We start from the raw sequence: 19,009 nt of genomic DNA, 5'->3' as shown, positions 1-19,009 counted from the left end.
ATGCAATTACATTGCCCATATATATTTGCTATGCTGTTTGACTCTCCCAAGGGCAGCATAAGAGTACAAGGGGAGTGACATCTTTATGAGGTTAACCCTTTTCTATTTTAAGGGTAGACTAGCGAAGGCAGATGTGTTCCCTGGAGCGTAACAAGAATGCTGGAAATTTGGTAGTTAGGAGGAATGACAGCACCAGGCCATCGTTCAGGAGGGAAAAAATAAATTGTTGTTCAGAGGAACAGTGAGCTGGGGAAGCCTATGAGAATATTGATGCACATGAAGTGAAAGTGAGATGACAGAAGGGGGTGGGGGCTCGAATCATAATACAGTGAGAAGAGACAAAGGAGAAAGCAAGGAAACGAATGTTTGTTAAGTTCTACCATGTGTCAGAAAACATATTAGGTTCCTTCATGTATTATCTCACTGAACCTTCACAACCGTTTGAGATAGTTTCTATTATCATGAAAAGCAGAACATGAGTCTCAAAGATGTTAAGTAACCAGTCCTGAGGTAACACACCTAAAGAGGTAGAATCATCTTCCATGCTAAAGTTTTCCGGTTCTGAATCAGTTAACCTATGCTAAGTTATAAATTACCCCAAAACTCAGTGGCTTGAAACAATGATGTAATATTTCCCATGATCCTCTTGGTTGGCTGGTGGTTCCTCTGCTGATGTCTCCTGGGATCACTTATATATGGCTGCACTGAGTTCGAGGATTGGCTGTTCTAAGATGGCCTTAGTCTCATGTGGGCAGTTGGTGCTGGTTGGAGGCAGGGGCATCTTTGTTCTCTGCATGTGGGTGCTCATCCTTCGGTTGGCTAGACCAGCTCTTTACATGGTGGTATCAGTGTTCCAAGACGGCTGTTTATTTTTTATTTTTAAACTACTTTATTGAGGTATGATTGACATATGAAAAGTTGTATGTATTTAACGTATACAATTCTATAGGTTTGGGGATAAGTATACACCTTGAAACCATCACGACCATCAAGACCATAAATATATCCATTGCTTCCCAAAGATTTCTCCTGCCATTATTATTATTATTATTAATTTGTAGTAAGAACACTTAACGTATGATTTAACTTCTTAAACTTTAAATCCAAGAGAGCTTCTCAAAGCCCATCTTCAGAAGTAGCACAAAGTAATTTCTGTCACATACTCTTGGTGAAAACAAGTCACAAGGCCACTTAAGATTCAAAGGGAGAAAGAGCATCCACTTTTTGCTTGGAGAAGTGATAAAGTCACATTACAAAGGGGCATTTGGGATGGAAGGAAACATCATGATTATTTAAAAAATAATCTACCATAGGCTCTAAACTCCATGCTTCTTCTACTAGCAAAACTTCAATAAAAATTCCAAATTGCCCCAACTGTTCTTTTTATAGGTTTATAGCAAGTCCTAAAGAGGACTATTTTGTATAACCTGGAATAGATGTTAGAAAACTTGAGTTCTAGACCTATCTCCACTGCAATGGGATCTGGGAGTATGTTCTTCTAAATGGACTTTAATTTTTTCATCTATGATTAAGGATTTGGTCTGTTTTCTCTCTCAGGGCTCATGCAACTCTATGAATTGATAGAAGAGTGTCTGATTTTTAGATCAATATGAACCAGCTTCCTGGGGGATGGGCAGACTGGAGAAGAAAAAAAGGCTAGAAATGAGATGGCTTCTATTTTGCAACATACTCCCTTTCCTTGCTATGCATGCAGAATTTGGGTGGCAGTAAGTGAGCAAAGGACACTCCTTCCCACGGGTGGTTGAACTCTTCTGTGATCTGGGTGCTGCTGTGACCATTTCCATGCATTACATGCTAAGCCGGCATGGGTCCTCCAGCATTATACCGAGGATTAGAGTACAAGTCTTTGCTCTAAGGGCTTCTAGACCTGGTTAGACAAAACAATTGCCATGCAACATAAACTCACACCAGCTAGGCAGATAGTAGAGGTGAAAAGGCTACTGAATGGGTCTCTTCCTAAGGGAAATGCATAGCTGGAAGCTCTCTCAGAAAGAGAGAGAGCTTAGTTGCCTAGTCTATGGAAGATCAGGTTCCCAAGGAGAAAACTAATGTTTAATTTAGCACAAAGACAGCTCAGAATCTCTCTCCAGGGGACTGGGCCTGCAAACAGATCCACATGCAAAGACTCTAAGTGAGAAAAGGAAGCGCTCTTTGGTGCAATAACTACAGGACTTGGGCACACACTTGACTGAACCAAAGCCTCTGCCTATTGTTTCTGTCAGGAGGACCTCTGCTCTTTCCTGTTTACTCTTATGTCTGTACTTTGCACTTTTTCAACCCTTTTGTGAAACAACCAAATAGGCTACAACTACTAGCACATACCTTCTGCTGTCTGAAATTACACGATGCAGTGTGGCAATCAAATGTGCAAGTCTTAGCCGGTTTAGCAAGTATTGGTCCACTTAAGTGAACAACAAATACAAAAAACTTCATTTCTTGAGCTTCTTAGCCACAGAATATTTTTATTTTTACATAATTTAGACTCCAGAGACCTCCAGAAATGAGCAGTGCACACTTACACATGGCAATTGTCATTCCAAAGACACAGTACAGTACATATTGTATTCAATTAAGCCACTTCTCGGCACCCTGGTTACCATGACTCTAAGAGATTATGCTGTGTATCCAACAGACTCCCGGTAAGTTATTAGCAGTTGCAGCAAACTTTCGCTGTAAGTAAATTTTTCTGAAAACAAAACAAAAATACCCAGACGCAATTAACTTTCTATTCAAATCCGGCAGAACTACCTGAAAAGAACTTTGTTGTACAATGAGGAATTCAAGGTGTTGGGCTTCATGTGGGTGAGAGTTATTAGTGTGTTGGAAAAGATCCACAAATATAACTCAGCCACATTTCTGACAAAAGAGAATTTCTAAAACGACAATGTTAATGATTCCATATTAACGCATGAACCTGTCATAATGACTCAGGAAGCAGGAACACTGTAAAAACAATATAAAACAAAAGAAATCCAGCATGAGTTTAGCTGTACATTTCCTAAGAATATTATCCTTCCAGAGGAAGAGGGGATGTAAGTTTAAATTGTGGGGGATAAACAAACTAACAAAAAAATTTTTTGACTACATTTTTTGCTCTGAGTTAGAACCAATAAATCCATCCTGGCCCAAACATCATCCACTCAAGAAGACTAGTCTTACTCTAATCCTGTCACTTCTTCATGGAAATGTTGTGCTTTTGATTAAGAATTACCGTCACTAAAACTTGCTTTGAAGCCTTGGCAAATTTTCCTCGTATTTCTTATGGAAAGTCACACTTTAGAAGGTACTGAGCAAAGACGCGATTCCAAGCTAAGAACCACATCAAGGCATAAAATTTTCAACATGTCCAGGTCAGGGTTGGGAAGAGGGCAAATTCGTGTTGCCTGTTCATTTGCAGTCCCAGTGAGTTAACTGATTCCTTAGCAGCTTGAGCCAGGGACCTGGCTTTCACGAGCATAAATTTAAATCTCCACAGCAGGGAACTTCTAACTCTTTGTGACTCTGTGACCAGATTCACTTAAGAATTATTCATTAGTCTGAATTAATAATTCAGTTAAAAGGTAAATTTGGGCTATTCAGAATAGTTCTAATGATTCCAAACTCTCAATAAACAATTTAAATTTCTCATTTACTACCCACAAAGCCACATGCCACACTCGCTGGGCAACTGAAAGGAAACAGTCTCTATTGCTGAAGAAGTAAAGTCAAATAAAGACTCACTCTAGTCAAGTTCAGGATTAGGAGTCCTAGAATCCTAAGAATTGAAGAAATATTAATTGGTTCTGTTCTCAAGAAGGACACTAACCCATTCCAGGGAAATGTAAATCCATCCCAGATGACATCTCCATATTAAACTATTTAGGGAAACTGGATCACATGATATCCCCTCATTAACCATTTTAAGTAAATAGTACAGAGAAAAGCCATGTCCTTCTACAAAATGTCCCTGACACACTTCTGGAGACAGAATCAGGGCTTGGAAAACCATGAATCTGACTCGAGTATGTCACTTCTCACATTAATAATAACAGCTAAAATGTATTGAGCCTCTACTAGGTGACAGGCAATTAATGACATCACTTGCTCAACAGCTCTAAGTAGTGAGTTCCATTACTATTGTTCCATTTCACAGATGAGGAACCTGAGGCAGGAGAGGTTAATTAACTTAACCAAGAAGACACAGCTGTTAGGTGGTAGAGGCATGATACCAGGTAGTCTCACTCCTGACCCCAGGCTTCTACTGCTATGCTGCCTTGCCTTAAACAGCCAACTTCCACAGTTCTACTTCCAACCCATCCATACTCCTTTTAGACTATAAATACTACGAGGGCAAAGCTATACCAAATTGCTCATCATGGGTACTAAATTCTCATGACATGGAATAGTTGCACACCGATCCTTTATTGAATTAAGGGATAATTTCTCCAAACCCTAAAAAGCACCCATTTACACGATCTTGATATGAGATTTCAGAACTTTAGCTAAAAGCATTAAGACCACGGAGAGCACAGTGCATGTAAATTCTGTTCTTTGCCCATTTTCAAAGCCATTCTTTTTGGCAATTGGTTGTGGAAGGGCCCGACTCTCTAGCCTTCTTCAAGCCCTGTGGAGCATACCTGAACTTCTCTCTTCGGCCCCTCTAGAAGGAAATGAAAGAGCTTTTATTCTCCCATATCTGATCCTTAGATATGTGTAGGAGAGGGTGGAAGCTGGCAGCCATAGGTAGATAGCCCACTAGCTAGTACGCTCAGCATCCCAGTACCATGCCTTGAATCAGGGAGGGAAGGCGCCGTCGGCTTTTCTCCTCTTCCGTCTATTCCACAGGGTCCCTTTCCTGTGCCCTGTGAACAGGGACCAACTAGGAGAAATTGGTATCTGACTAAACCTTAGGGCAAGTAAAAGATCTGTACCACATCTGCATTTAAAAGCAACTAAGAAAATAAGTAGCTCTCAACGATCATCTGGAATCACAGTTTCCCAAAAATTATTGCATGTGATTTTTTTTTTTTTTTTTAATGAAAACACCTTTTCCAAGTTAGTAAACAGGCAAACTCACTCGTTAAGAAGATCAGTTTACATATCAAGAGAATACACTTTTACCCACAGGACAATTCTTATTTGCACTGAAGGCCTAGTGAGCCTCAGAAGAGAGGTGTAGTTGCTTCTGCTTCTTTTAGTTTCTCTTTTGTGTCTAGCTAGTATGCTTTTAAAACCATCTCCTTGTGATGCCAAAGGCCATGTCCTGCTGTATATAACTCACTGTGAATGGGAGAAGTGTGTAAATAGCAAGGCATTAAGCAGCTCAGGGGACTTGAGGATAGGTAAGACAGAACACTTAGGCAATGCACTGTGAGGAGAGGCTGCTGGAGGGGAAATGTAATACTTGTCTTCAAGTATATGAAGGATTATTATTGCTTCATAGATGCTGACTCCTCTGAGCCGTCCTTGCTCTACCATTTTCCAGGGCCTCCGAGTTTCCTCTTGCCAGAGCTGCAGACCCTCCAGCAAGTCGACCCACCTCACCTGTCCCCTCAGCTACTCAAACCCAACCACACTGCCTGTCAGGCTTCACTCTCTGGCCCCAAACACTTCACGTTCATGCCCACCCGCACTCAGCTACCGCATTCCACATTTTCGGATTCTCTCCCTTCTCCTGGGCCTTGCTGCTGACCCACATTCTCCATAAAGCTCTCCCTGGCCTGGATTTGAATCTCTCTCCCACCGACTTCTAAGAGTACTCATGCTTTGAGCACCGATGCGTTGGACATTATGCTGACTGTTTTGCTAGTGAATATTAGCTTTATTTTACAGATGAAGATACTGAGGCCCAAAAGGAATAAAATTATTTCCCCAAGCTCATATAGCTAGTAGGTGCGAAGTAAGGAGGAAACCCAGGTTAAACTATAAAACCTATGCATTAAATTCTTCCATTTACTGTATCTCTAAGTCTCAGTTTCCTATTTGTAAAATGGGGAAAATGTTGCTTATGCACTTTTTTTTTTGGTAAGGCATTACAAAATGTGTAATAAAAGTGCCTTGTAAATTTTAGGGCTCAATAAATATTTATTACTCCCTCCCTCTCATTTTCTATGAGAGTGTTTGTCCATTCTACCTAGTCAGTACTTTTGCTATTACTTTATCGATGTGGTCTTGATTTGCCTGCTATGTCGTTAGCTGTATTTCTATCTTTCTCCCACAGAGCCTGTTAGAGTGTGAGGGAAATTATCATGAAAATGCAGGAAAAAAGAATTTAGAATTGTTTTCATTAAACATGACCCTGCCTACAAACAGATATAAGGGGCTATTAAAGAACAAGGAAACAGCAGAATCCACTCAGGATGGGTTAGCTACCATGAATTTCAGAACTGGATGATTCTTTTTCCCCAAACTTCCTTTTAGGCTTTTTGAGATTAAATAGCAGTGCTAAACATGTATACAACATCAATAGAAACAAAAACAGATCATCATGGCCACTTTTTTAGTCATATTTAATTGTTATGTCTAAGAGCATTTGAAAACACACGCTTATCTTGGTATTTACAAAAATAGGGAAGTCAGACCGTATGAAACTTTAAGGCTTAGAAAAATTTGATGGACAACACCTAGCAATGACATTATTTCAAAGAAAGCAGATGACTTCCATAGATAAACACTGACCTAAACAAGCAAGACATCTTGGTTGACATAATAATGTCACTTAGCTGTCAAAGCAAGCTTTCTGTCAATTTTTGATAAAGGATTGTACCAACTTCTCTCTCCACCTGAACTTTTTTGTGAGACCTTACAATTGTATTTACTTGAAAGAAGTAGTAGGATGGTCCTGGATAGAGAAAAGCTCTCCCTTTATTACTTTGTTCTGAAAAACAGAACAAAAATAGGACAGTTCTTAGGGAAATGATGGCCGCATATATAAATAATGTAAACACTCCTATCACTGGCCTGGGGAGGACATTTATCACATAGACAGCTACAGACACCCAGATCTGGCCAATAAATGATTTCTGTTCTCAGCCCCCTATGTACAGCTTTCAAATTTTGAATTGTCAGTTGGAAACTTGATTATTATCAGTTAAAAATAATGAGGGAACTCTGACAATGATTTAACTTGTTTGACTTTCTTAAGCTAACAATTAACATTTTAGACGATTGTTGACAAAATATTTAACTTTCCCACGCCATTTGTGCAAACAACTTTTCTAATATTCCTTAAAGACGCTCCGGTGGCCACACCTTTCTGAAGCTGCTCCGGTCCACACAGTGGCCTGTAAAAAACGTGCATTCACACACCCTAAACAGCATCCCAGCATTACGCACGTTAACTAGGATTTGGGGGGGCAGCCTTCAGGAGAACTTAACTATGCTGATCTCTCAGTCTTATCTTGACAGCACTGAAGAGTTGAAATACCAGTCCCTCAATTTATAATAAAAGCGATTTCACCATTTAAAACAGACAACCAAAAGCTTAAGTATACTTTTAATTCCTGGAAAAAACTCGTATTATGGTGTGTTGTTTAGTAGCTTATTATTAGTAATACTAGTAATAATGCCTTGCGTTTCTGCAGGGCTTTATTTTTCCAAGGCCTGTTCGGAAACACAATCATTGGCTTCTCTCAACAAGCCAGGGCAGTGTTATTGTTCTCTCTGTTTTACAGATGACTGCTAAGTAGCTGGTCCTAGGTCACCCAGCTGGTAGTGATCAAGCAGGCCCAGAACCGAGGATGCAGACTCCTTGTCTGATCTGCTTTCTTTCCTCCACACTACATTAGAGAAAAGATAATCTCTAAAGCCAAAGATGACTTGGAACCACTTATCTATCCATCCTAGCAACACAGTCTATGCCACAGAAAGAGAGCTTGTCTCAGGCAAAAGGGAAAGATTAATAATGCACCACGGAAGCTCTAAACCATACTGTTGCAGGGACCAGCAATTATTCAGTTTCACAGTTCATTCAGAGATGCAAACATACTTCACCAGAAAATGATTTAAGTGCCTGAAGCCTGTTCCAAGTGGTTAGAAATGCAGATCTGCTCAAAGCCCAACAATCCAGGCCCTCGGAAAGGCCGTTCCTGAAGTTCCTGCAGCAAGGGGGCTTCCCCTGAACTTGTACTTGAGCTAAATGAAGAAACTGGCTGAGTAAGGGCTGCAGAATTAGGCTCTCAAGGTGGACAGAATTAGAACTGGCTTGGAGGTTATTCTTGCATTGTTCTTGAATCTTGGGCTATTGAGAAAACTCAGACATTATATAATTCTTGCAGTATAACACCCCTCAAAGTTAATACTATCCCATTGAATAAAAGTTCTCCTTTTGCCCTCATTCAAGTATTGCAGACTATATATAGACAAGGCATTGTACTACGTAGCAGGTATGCATGATACAGAGCTTTCTTTCAACTGAGAACAGTGTATATTTGATTTCAGATGATCAATATCCTCTGCCTTTCTCCAAAGGACGTTTATGGCCACTGATGGCATACGAATTAACTATTAAAGTGATACATTCAACACACCCAGACAAAAGTAAATCTGGTTATGGACACAGTAGCAATACAATTATGAAGAATTCTGACACTCATTCTGCGCAAGGGCCCCTTTGAATTAATAGCGTTTCAGAAAATAAAAGGAGCCTGAGTGAAGTGAGACCTGCAGGTATGACAGGCTTGGTGAATCACTCCCAAATGCCTAGGCCTCCCTTCGGACACAATGTTATCAGGTTAATACAGTACTTGCATCTCCATCTCTGAGTACCATGCTGAGTAACAAAGCACCACATTTAGAAGCCAAGCTGGAGAAGGGAATTTCCAATAACCAAACGGGGAGTGTGGGGGTGGTGGGGGTGGGGGTGGATCACCTTTTGCAATGCTACACGTTTTCAATGAACAGCAAACATTAGAAATGGACTATTGTTTTCACCCCTAACTCATACTCCCCCTCTCACCATCACTGCACTAGGACAGGGTGGTCTTCTAAGGGAAGAAGTTTAGGTGATGGTTGGTGGTTAGGAGGAAAAGAAAAAATAGATTCCCTCTTAGAACAGCAGAGGTACAGCAGCCACCTTTGGCTTCTGTAGCAATAAGCCTTTAGTCGGGACAGGTCAGACACTGTTCTCTCACTTCCTTCCAGCATGGATATTGCTCATCGTAAAGTTACAATAACCACTGAAGTTGGTTTCATTTTGCATCCTCAAACCCCCAAGTAAAAGACGGCAGCCTCATCTTACTTCCAAGTTGGATAAGAGCAAAAACCAAAAGCACAAGGCCATGAACAGACAGACATGCGACCTTCCCTGCAGAGGCTAAGACGCGAAGGCCACATCCAGTCTTGGCACCCAGGACAGAAATCAGTCTTCTCCACTGAGAAGGGCTGGGCGCCTCGTTCCCTGTATCATCCCCAGAAACACTTACCAGGAGACTGTGAAGCACACAAAGCCGTATTATTAGGAGACTTGGAGACAGATTATAAATTTACTGGGGACAATCAAGGCATTTAGATACTTTTGGCTGCAGATGCCAGTGACACACACATGCATACAAACCTCATTCTTCTCTCCGTTCCAGTGAGTCTATACCCCCTTCCTTCACCTCAGCATCTCTCCTTCACAAAACAAACTCCCATTGCTCTCCTAGGGAATTCCAGGGAGAGGTGGGGATAGAGCAGGTGGCAGGGAAAGGAAATCAAGCCTTGAAGCTCTAATATAACCCGCAAGTTAATTGTATTCAAGGATAAACCAGCAAACACTAGGCAGTTTAACCAGTTAGCAGTTATTTTTCATCGGGAGTCGTCGCCAAGAAGTTGCAGTTCTAGGCATCCCAAGGAAAATGTATGTGTGGTGGGGGAGAACAGCACCTCTTAGCCCACCTCCAGTTTCTGGAAACTTTATCACCACAGACCCAGGCCAGGGATAAGGGGAACCACAATGAAGCATCCTGTGGGCTTGTCTGCAGGGTGTCCTCCCCGGAGATCTCTTTTTCAAATTCCTTTGGAGAAATTCGACGCAGTACCCTCCTTCCTTTGGGCTTTTTGAGTACTTTTTGGCTTGCCTGGCCATTTCCTGTTGCTGACTTTCGTTAGGGCTGACTTGGGCAAACGAGCTGTGCTATGAGTGGACACAGGACTTCAGGAACCCCACGGAACTCAGAAATGGAGGAAGCATGCAGGGCTGCAAGGCAGGGCTCCAAGGCAGGGCTCCACCTTCTACCCAGAGGCCACTGGCCCAGCCGCTTTGGGGGACTCCAGCACACGGCAGGCAGTCACCTGACCAGGACTGGCATTGAGAACCAATGATTCAAGGGATACTCCCTCTGGGATGGGGCGTGTCTGTGCCTCTGAGGAAGAACTTCCAGTCAGAAACTTGATCAGAACTTTCAGGTTTGATGTCCTGTCACCAGAAATACGTGAAGACAAAGTATTTCCTAGGATGACAGCGTGAAAATAGCTCTTTGTGCCTGCCCACTTTCATGAATGCTGTAATATGGCATTACCTGACTGTAGTGTCTATGAAAAGAAGGTAGATGGGAGAGGGGACTGGGGGAATCTCTAGGAAATTAGGCAGTAGGCCTCTCAAAAATATTCCCTCACTAGTCTTTGAGATATTCCTCTCCAAATTGTTTTTTTCACTGAGGGGATACTCAAGGAACTTCTCTGTGTTGGCAATCACCACTTGGGTTCTCTTAACCCAAGCAGAAGGGGCCACTTCAGAGGGGGGAATGTAAATGGGACAAGAAGAAAAAGGTTTTAATAAAGGTCAGCTGGACTGATAAATGTCTTCAGGCTCAAGAATGGCTTGTTGGGCCTCATTAGAGCTTGATAGCCAAAGCAGGAGTATCCTTGAAACCTGGCCTTCCTCAGCGGCTCAGATCTTGCCAGACTGTAGCCACCTTTGTAGCCACCTCTTCTACAAGCTGTGGACCTCAGAGAGCCTCTGGAAAAGTCAGCCTTCTTACCACTTAAGGAATACCTTACAAGTGGAGGAAAACCCATGAATGAGCACCAGCGGAACTGGATGAGTAAGAGTATAAACCACACAAACAGCATACCCAATGGCCTTTGGGGTAGTCAGGTGACATCTTGGCCCTCTGCACTGCTGTCCACTCCACATCAGGCCACAGCAAGCTCTACCCTCACAAAAGGCCACGCGACCACAGCGAGAATCATGAGAAAACCAGGAGCCTTACCGCAATCAGGGCTGAGTTCCTCTGGTCCCCGGAGGTTGAAGCTGGTGGCTGCTGCTCCCCATCGATCCCACCAGCGCCACCATTATTGCTACTGTTAAGCAGGTGCTGCTGGTGGTGATGGTGATAGTCCGGTGGGGGCGGTGGGGCTGCTGTCACTGCTGCTTGGGAGGCTGTAGGAGGGGCAGCAGGGGGTGGTGGAGGGGCTGTAGTGGTGGCAGCAGTGGCAGTGGCCTTGGTGTGTTTGCCAGTCTTCCTTGCCCCCTGGCCATGCTGTACAAGGCTCAGGAGCTGCAAGGTGCTCTCTCTTTCCCGGTCTGAGCTCTCTGCCCTACCACGTTCATAGCGTCCTTCACAGCTCAGGTGGTGCTGGCGGCAGACGGCAATCCGAGCCCGGAGGCGCTCCACGATAGCACTGTGCACTCTTGGGGTGACTGAGCCCCCTCCGAGGAGCCCCGCCCCAGGGGCCCCCCCTAGCCCTCCTGTGGGGGCCTGCGGGGGCGCTGTGTCCCCCATCTTTGCGGACACAATGTTTGCTGCCTCTGGGATGGTGAGGTGGAAGGAGGTTACTGCTGGCTATTGCAAGCAAATCTGTTTTTGACAATGTGAGCTCAGTGTTCAGGGCCACATGAATAGAGGTCTTCAGAGGTTGGGGGGAGCAGTGGAGAAGGTGTGGGGGAGGGGTGTTAGTAAAAAGAGGATGAGGAGCAAGAACAGAAACCAACCACAGAGGAGGGTAAGTTGGAAACAAACCCTGATCAACTTACTCTAATGGCATTTGACAGCTCAGGAGAAGTTGGACAAAGTTGGTGGGTTTTTCCCCCCCCCACCAAGCTGATAAGAGCCACTAGGTACTTTGTCAACACACGATCTGGGGGTTAGAGCAAGAATTTGGGATTGTCAAGCCAGAGATAGAAACAGACAGCAAAGGGAATTGAGAGAGGTATTAATAGAGAGCTGGACTCCCCCTCACCTAGTTGTTTCGGAAAATTCTTTATGAGGATGTTTCTGCAGAGAAACACATTTCTACCATGGTCTATGTAACCCCCAGCGTTTACTTTTCCTCAGGTTAAAAAAAAAAAAAAAAAAAGTGCTGTTTCAGAAGGTTTTTGAAGTCAATGTTCAAAACGCACAAAAATCAAGAGAGACACTTTCGGCTTTTAATTTCACCTCCCTTTCCCTTCGCTCCGGTGTTTCCTCCTCTTTGGGGGGCTGTAGGATGTTGTCTTCTCCCAAAAGAGGGAGACAGCTTTTCAATTGTTAACAATGTCAGTAACTGGACTTTTGGATCATTCTTTTTTCTTCAGCTAATCCAATCACCGGTAAAATCCTCATTCCCTCTAAGGTTTCCTAGTCTTAAATGAAAGCAGTCTGAAGTCGCTAGCCACTGAGAGAGATCCTTCAACACATTTTTTTCGTTCCCGCTTAGGTTTCTATTCCTCACCCCCGGCTCTATTCTAACACAGTATCAAGAGAGACAAACTCTTCCGAGAGTAATTTACAAACGATGGTCAAACTTACAAACTTCCAGCAAATTGCACCGAGTCATATCCAGCCACTTTTCTGTCCACTTTTGTACATTCCATCCCGGCCAGTGGATCTGAGGGTCTGGACTCGTAATAAGCAATGTGGTTCTATCTCTTGTATTGCTCCGCTTTATAGATGGAAAAAAAAAAAAAAGTAGCTTGTATTTTCCTTTCTCTTTCCCGTCTGTTGTTAGCCGCTTTGCTGACACTGGCTCCACTGCCCCGAGTCACGGCGATACACAGGCTTTCATTGTGCTCCGATAGGAGAGGGAGAGAAAGAGAGAGAGTGAGACAGAGAGGGAGAAAGAGAGAGCCAGCAAGCTGCAGATGGGGGGGGGGGGGGGCGGCGGAGGGGGTGGAGGGGGCGGGCGGGCGGGCGGGCGAGCGTATCCGAGGCTCCCTGGTGGAAGGCTGGTGCCACTGCACGAGTGAGTAATTGCAGCCAGGCACCGAGGGACGGGGGACGCAGAGGGCCTCCCAGTGGCTGAAGAGGTAAATCCCAAAGCCTGCGCGTCTCACTACGCGCTTAGCTCAGCCTCAGCCTCAGCCTCGGCTAAGGGGGAAGGCTGGGGAAATTCCCCAACCTCCACACAACTACTTCATCAGCTGTAAATGTTTAAGAAATCCCCGGCCAGGGAATGTATTTTCCCTTTCAGATCTACATTACGCCCCCCTGAGGATATCATTTTCATTTTTCAATATGTTGTAAAGTACACCGCTGAGCACCCTAGCAAGAGCTGGGTGAGCACTGAGGAAACGTTCATGAGCTGACTGTAGGTAGGAGTGTGTGTGTGCGTGTTGGGCACGGGGTAGGGAGGTGGAGAGGAGAAGAAATCACATTTGTAGCTCCTAAAGGGCTGGCAGGTGTCTTGTGTACCTTCCTGCCTGTTTGTGTGTCTCGGAACCAAGGTCATCACAAGCAAATCAGCAGGGATACGTAAAACATTTTATGATGAACTTAGCGATACTAGTTTGGTTGGAAAAAAAAGCTTTTCTTTGAAAATACAAGATGCCTGTGACAAACGCAAGATCAGAGGTCTCCATGGCTACCTGGCTTACATATGTAATGAGGGAAATCAATATGTAGCAGCTGAGTTTCAAGAAGTTTAATAACACAAACAGATCTCATACACAGACTGTTGTGCGCTCGTCTTCAGATGGTCACACCCTTAAAATCTCCAACTGTATATTGGATGCTACTTGTCATTAATTATGGACAATAAATTACGGTGAGCACAATTCTGGGATAGTACCATAAATACTCTTGTGTGCCCTAGCTTCCATGTGAGGTCTCAAGCCCTAAACCAACTCTGGCATCTCAGTAACATGCTCCTGCTTCAAACTGAGCTATGAATAGAAATGGATGGGTAAAAGCAATGAAAACATTTAAAGACTGGATTTATTTACAATTTAGTTCCCAATAGGCTGGCCTACTTTAGTCCACTTTACTTTCACAAATCCTGTGATGTTAGTTTGCAATCGGGACAAGCCCACTCTGATGGAATATAACATTTTTTACTTTCCATTGGAACATACTTCCAGCTGTCCCTTTCCGGGCTAAGTTCCTCACCACTCATGTGGAGAAAGGCGGAATTCTATCTTTGTTCGGTATGCAAATGCGAGTGGAGAACTTTCTCAGGAGGTATCATTAAAAAGTGAAGGGTTTTGATTATTTTATCTTTGATTTTTAAAAAGTTGTATTCGTTAGACATTATCTTTTCTATTACGACGGGTACTTTATATTCAGCGATCATACTTTCAAAATAAAAAAAATGTAATATTTACACTTAAAACTCCCTGTTCACTCCACAGTCCTGCAGTGGCATGGATTTTAATAACAGCGACCTTGGTTAAACCTGCTATTCCTAAATGATGTCAACTTTGATTTCTATGCTAGACAGGGACACCTTAAAAATTTGTCAAGCAAGAATTTAATAAATTTTCATACAATAGTCCAGTGGTGTAAGACACTTCTTGAGAGTGCTTTTGCACAAATTTACCCTTTATAGCTATTTACCTTCAAACTGACATAATTACCAGCCACATCCTCATTTCATTCACATTTGTTGCTATTTATTTACAATCACCGTTTTAGGCACAGCCCTTAGTATACATCTCCCTTAATACACAAAAAATCCTGAGAGATAAGTATTATTAACCCATTTATAAATAAGGAAACTGAGGCTCATCGAAATTAAACTACTGGTTCCAGTATATGTAACTAGTTAAGTAAAAGACCAGGACTCAAACTCAAGACCGATTTCAAACCTATGCTTTCTTAACCACTGGGCTTGCTGCCGCAATATCAAGTGTGAAAAGAGTTACAGGGAGAAGAGACTATCCTCAAAATAGTGAAGTGCTGCAGTTACACCTCAATCAACATGCTGGAATCTAAGCAAGTCCTATAATACCTCCAAGAAACAAGTAGTGACTAGAACTACTCATCTGAATATGAGAGCAGACAGGTGGGAAAATACGGTCAATTACATCCGACTGCCAATAAAATAAATACTCCTTTTTTCTGTTTTCCCTTTTTATGGTACTGGTCCCACTCTTATAATCCTAAAGCTTCTGTACAGCCATATGAATTCTTTCAAGCACAACTTCCCTTTTACTTGTCCATTTCTGTCTTCCTTATCATCTCTATTATCCATAGCTAACAACACTAAAGCATCTAATACTATAGTAATAAATGCCCAGATCTAATAAGTTCCTAGACATGTGAGATCTGTAGTTTACAAACTATTTCTTGCTAATGTTATATCGAATCAATGATATTGATGATGATGATAAGGTAACACAGTATGTTGCAATAACTGCAAAAGTTAGTTCTATTTTCACATTTGTTTTCTTCATAGACTACTTGCTTTTTGTTCCCTGACCCATGCTACCGTGTTTGCCTGAAAATAAGACCTAGCTGGACCATCAGCTCTAATGCATCTTTTGGAGCAAAAAATTAATATAAAACCCAGTAGTATATTATATTGTATTGTATTATATTGTATTATATATTATAGTATACCTTGTCTTACAGTAAAATAAGACCAGGTCTTATATTAATTTTTGCTCCAAAAGATGCATTAGAGCTGATGGTCCAGCTAGGTCTTATTTTCGGGGAAACACGGTAATTCTCATTTCCTAACAGCCCATCTCTGCCATTCTTTTGGTGTTACCATGTACCTAAAAGCCTCTTGTATTCTCCAAACACTCACTGAAGAAACTTGCTCAGTTGCAATGACCTCAGACAACAGCAAAAAGGTATTCACTCCTCACACGAAACATTAGCATCAGTATTCAGCTTTTCCTACCTGTTTTATTAAATAGGGATAACTTCAGAAAGAATTAAGTAATCTTGATATAAGGACTTAATAAAATGTATCTTTCTATATATGCACGTACAATGAAGTTCACGCTATGAACCACGTAACAGATGAAGCCAGTTTCAACCAACATTTGAAGTAAAAAACAGAGTATCTAATATTCCTCAGTAAAATAGATCCTACTATAACACAACTTTTAACAATTAAAGATACAGAATAGACAGGGTCCATTTGTTCATTCTGAAACCATTTTACTTTATTATATTATGGGAAAACTTAGATGTGCAAAGCAATGCAGATGCCAAAATATACTTTTAAACTGTGGCTGAATCTCTTTGAGATCTTCTGATCCTATATAAAAACTTGTATGGGAAAAGTTATGGATAAAAATAAACAAAATACATCTTAATCATTAACATGCAGACAAAACTGAATAGAGAAAAGAAGGAACATTATGAAGTATGAAATACATATCATGAAATTATTCCTGAATGTAAGGGTTGAAAGACTTCAGGCCTAACATCTATTTCTAAGGGAAACTTTAGGAAAGGAAAAAAGCTCTCCTCTACTTGGAATGGGTAAGCTACAGTCTGATTCTGAGGCAACAGGACTCAACTGAATGAAGCACTGAGATTTCTTCCATGGCCCACTGATTTAGATAATAATAGTAGTAAAAAATATATTAGTGAAGATCATTTGATGCTGAAAAAGTATAATAAACAGATCTGGGCAGAGATTCAGCGATAAATACATGTCGATGTTAGTCTAAATACATTTTACAAATGCAGTATTTTTCTACTACACTGACAGAATACAAGCAGCTCATTCACTTGATAGTAGTTTTGTTATAAAGTCATTATTATGTAACTTCAAAATACACTTAAAATTATTAAGCTTATGTTTTCTATGTACAGCAGATGAAAGTTTTATTACTATAGAGTGCCATTTCATGGGAATTAAGATGAACATGTTTTAAACACGATATTTTACCATGAAGATGTACATAAAATATATAAATATGTCACATGATACAGAGAAACAAGACTCATGATCTTCACATATACAGGAATTTATAAAATCTTCTCTGAAGGAAATCTGTTACCATTCAAACTTCTCATCTTGAAAGTAATCCGCAAGATTGAGATATTCTTGAAGTTGAGCATATTTCTGTATATACAATAAAAAGCCAGTTACTTTACTCAGAGCAATGAAGACAAGCTAGGCCTTTTCAATCTACTACAGACAAACAGGAACTAGTGCATTTCATGGTAATCGCAGACAAAAACTTTTTGAACATAAACAGGGACTCAACTTCAAATAAGGATTTCTAACTCATTCAAGTATTGGAAAGAGATCAAGCTGAACACTACTAATTTCATAACTTTCTTATAAATTAATTCTCTAATACGTATATTTATAGAAGTATAACAACTTCAGTAACTTATTCAACAAAAATTTGTTGAATTCATAACATATGTCAAATACTCTGCTAATGACTGTCTAGGCACAAAGCAAAATTGCTTTCCCTACCGGTAAGGAGAACAGAGTTCAGTAGTGATACACCAATGACAACCAAAACAAATGCCGTAAAAAAGTATAGACACTGTTACGAGGCTTCGGAAGAGGGATCATGGTTAGTTGAGGTAACAGAAAATAGTCATTTAAGCTGTTCTGGGAAAAAAGATTTGGGGGGTAGAGTTCTCTGTAGGAGACAACAGTCCACACAACAGTGACAAGAAAGTATGGGGTTTGACTACCAATCTGGGGTTTTTTAGGGGAGTAGAGAGAGAGAAGACTGAACCAAAGAAGTTGAGATTAGGAAAAAAAAGTATGAAATATTAGGTTAAGGAGTTTAGCAATAATGTGACTGGCAGTAGAAAGCTGCTACAGGTATTAAGGCAGGAGACTGACATGATCTAAGATGTATTTTAAGAAAAGTGGTAACACATCCATTCTAGAATAGTTTGGCATCCAGTTATGAGTCTACTGTAATAATTTAGGTAATGAGGGCCCAAATTTGAGTGATAGCAATGAAGATAGAGAGTAAAGATAAGATTTGGACAAGATGAGACAAGTCAGGATGATCTGGAGATTTCGCAGTTGATGCAGAGTTCAAAGTGCTTACCTCATTGGAGGACATAAACTGACTAACGGTTTCTTAACTCTCCTTCTAGAACTCTGGTTCTACTTCCAATAAGATGAGAGAGGGTCCTGATGACTCAGACTTTTGTGGTGATTAGGAGCTATGGAAGGGAGTGCATTTTCCTTCTAGACAGGGCCATGAAACCTCCCCTACACCCCCAAAGATCTCTGACTAGATCACTTTCTCTGGAGAGAATGAAGAAAAGAACAGGAGGGGAAATAACGCACGGACTATTAAGGGATTCTCTTGACCTAGTTTTCAGACAGATTCTATCAGATGTAAGTAAAGTACTCTAGGATTAGGAACCTAGCCCTTTAAAGTTTGAGTGTTTTTATGCTTTTTATATTATCTTTCTTTATAGTTTTTACTTATTAAATTTATTTTGGAAAATTACAGTCTATCTCAACTATATTAAGGAAGGAAAACCTCTCTGCTTTTATTATTAATAGCTAACCTTAATTGATCAATTAGTAATTGCTAGGTCCTACACTGTTTAAAATGTGCTACTCATTTAACCTCCACAAAATTATTATTATTGTAGTTCCTATTTTACTGAAGAGAAAATTTAGGCTTAGAGAAGTAAAGTAACTTGCCCCCAAATTCTACTGGTAGAAAATATTTAAATTCATCTTTTAACCATTATAGTATGCTATTTTTGAGATTTAAAGGGTGGGGGTGGGGTGCAGCTTTAATGTGAAAAAAGAAAAACCTCTAACAGGAAAGTGAAACTCAGAGAAAAGGCAGTTAGCATTACCTGGCCATTCTCTCCACCTAAAGGCCCCATCACTCTTTACTAAAAATTTGGAGAGTTGGGTCTTATGTTAAGCCCTT

At 41.3% G+C, this 19,009-nt stretch overlaps 2 protein-coding genes across 8 annotated transcripts in view; both read right to left on the bottom strand.

The window, feature by feature from the left end:
- The window catches only part of MAML2 (mastermind like transcriptional coactivator 2), a 340,384-nt gene extending 327,340 nt beyond the window's left edge, over positions 1-13,044 (bottom strand). The window contains exon 1 of one of the 2 annotated variants that reach the window (XM_019737545.3): positions 11,193-13,044. In XM_019737545.3, coding sequence (XP_019593104.3) covers positions 11,193-11,705 — 513 coding nt within the window. In that variant the 5' untranslated portion in view covers positions 11,706-13,044. The remainder of the gene's footprint in view (positions 1-11,192) is intronic. The other variant, XM_074335573.2, reaches the window with a different exon arrangement.
- Positions 13,045-16,265: 3,221 nt separating this feature from the next.
- Positions 16,266-19,009, bottom strand: part of CCDC82 (coiled-coil domain containing 82) — a 32,930-nt gene continuing 30,186 nt past the window's right edge. For all 6 annotated transcript variants that reach the window (XM_019737550.3, XM_074335572.2, XM_088791493.1 and 3 more), the window contains one exon: positions 16,266-17,202. In XM_019737550.3, coding sequence (XP_019593109.3) covers positions 17,134-17,202 — 69 coding nt within the window. In that variant the 3' untranslated portion in view covers positions 16,266-17,133. The remainder of the gene's footprint in view (positions 17,203-19,009) is intronic.

This window comes from Rhinolophus sinicus, chromosome 14, assembly GCF_057876585.1.
Source record: "Rhinolophus sinicus isolate RSI-liver-muscle chromosome 14, RSI-T2T, whole genome shotgun sequence".
Lineage (NCBI taxonomy): Eukaryota > Metazoa > Chordata > Mammalia > Chiroptera > Rhinolophidae > Rhinolophus > Rhinolophus sinicus.
The sequence above is the reverse complement of the archived record's forward strand: the minus strand, read 5'-3'. Positions and strand labels throughout refer to the sequence as shown.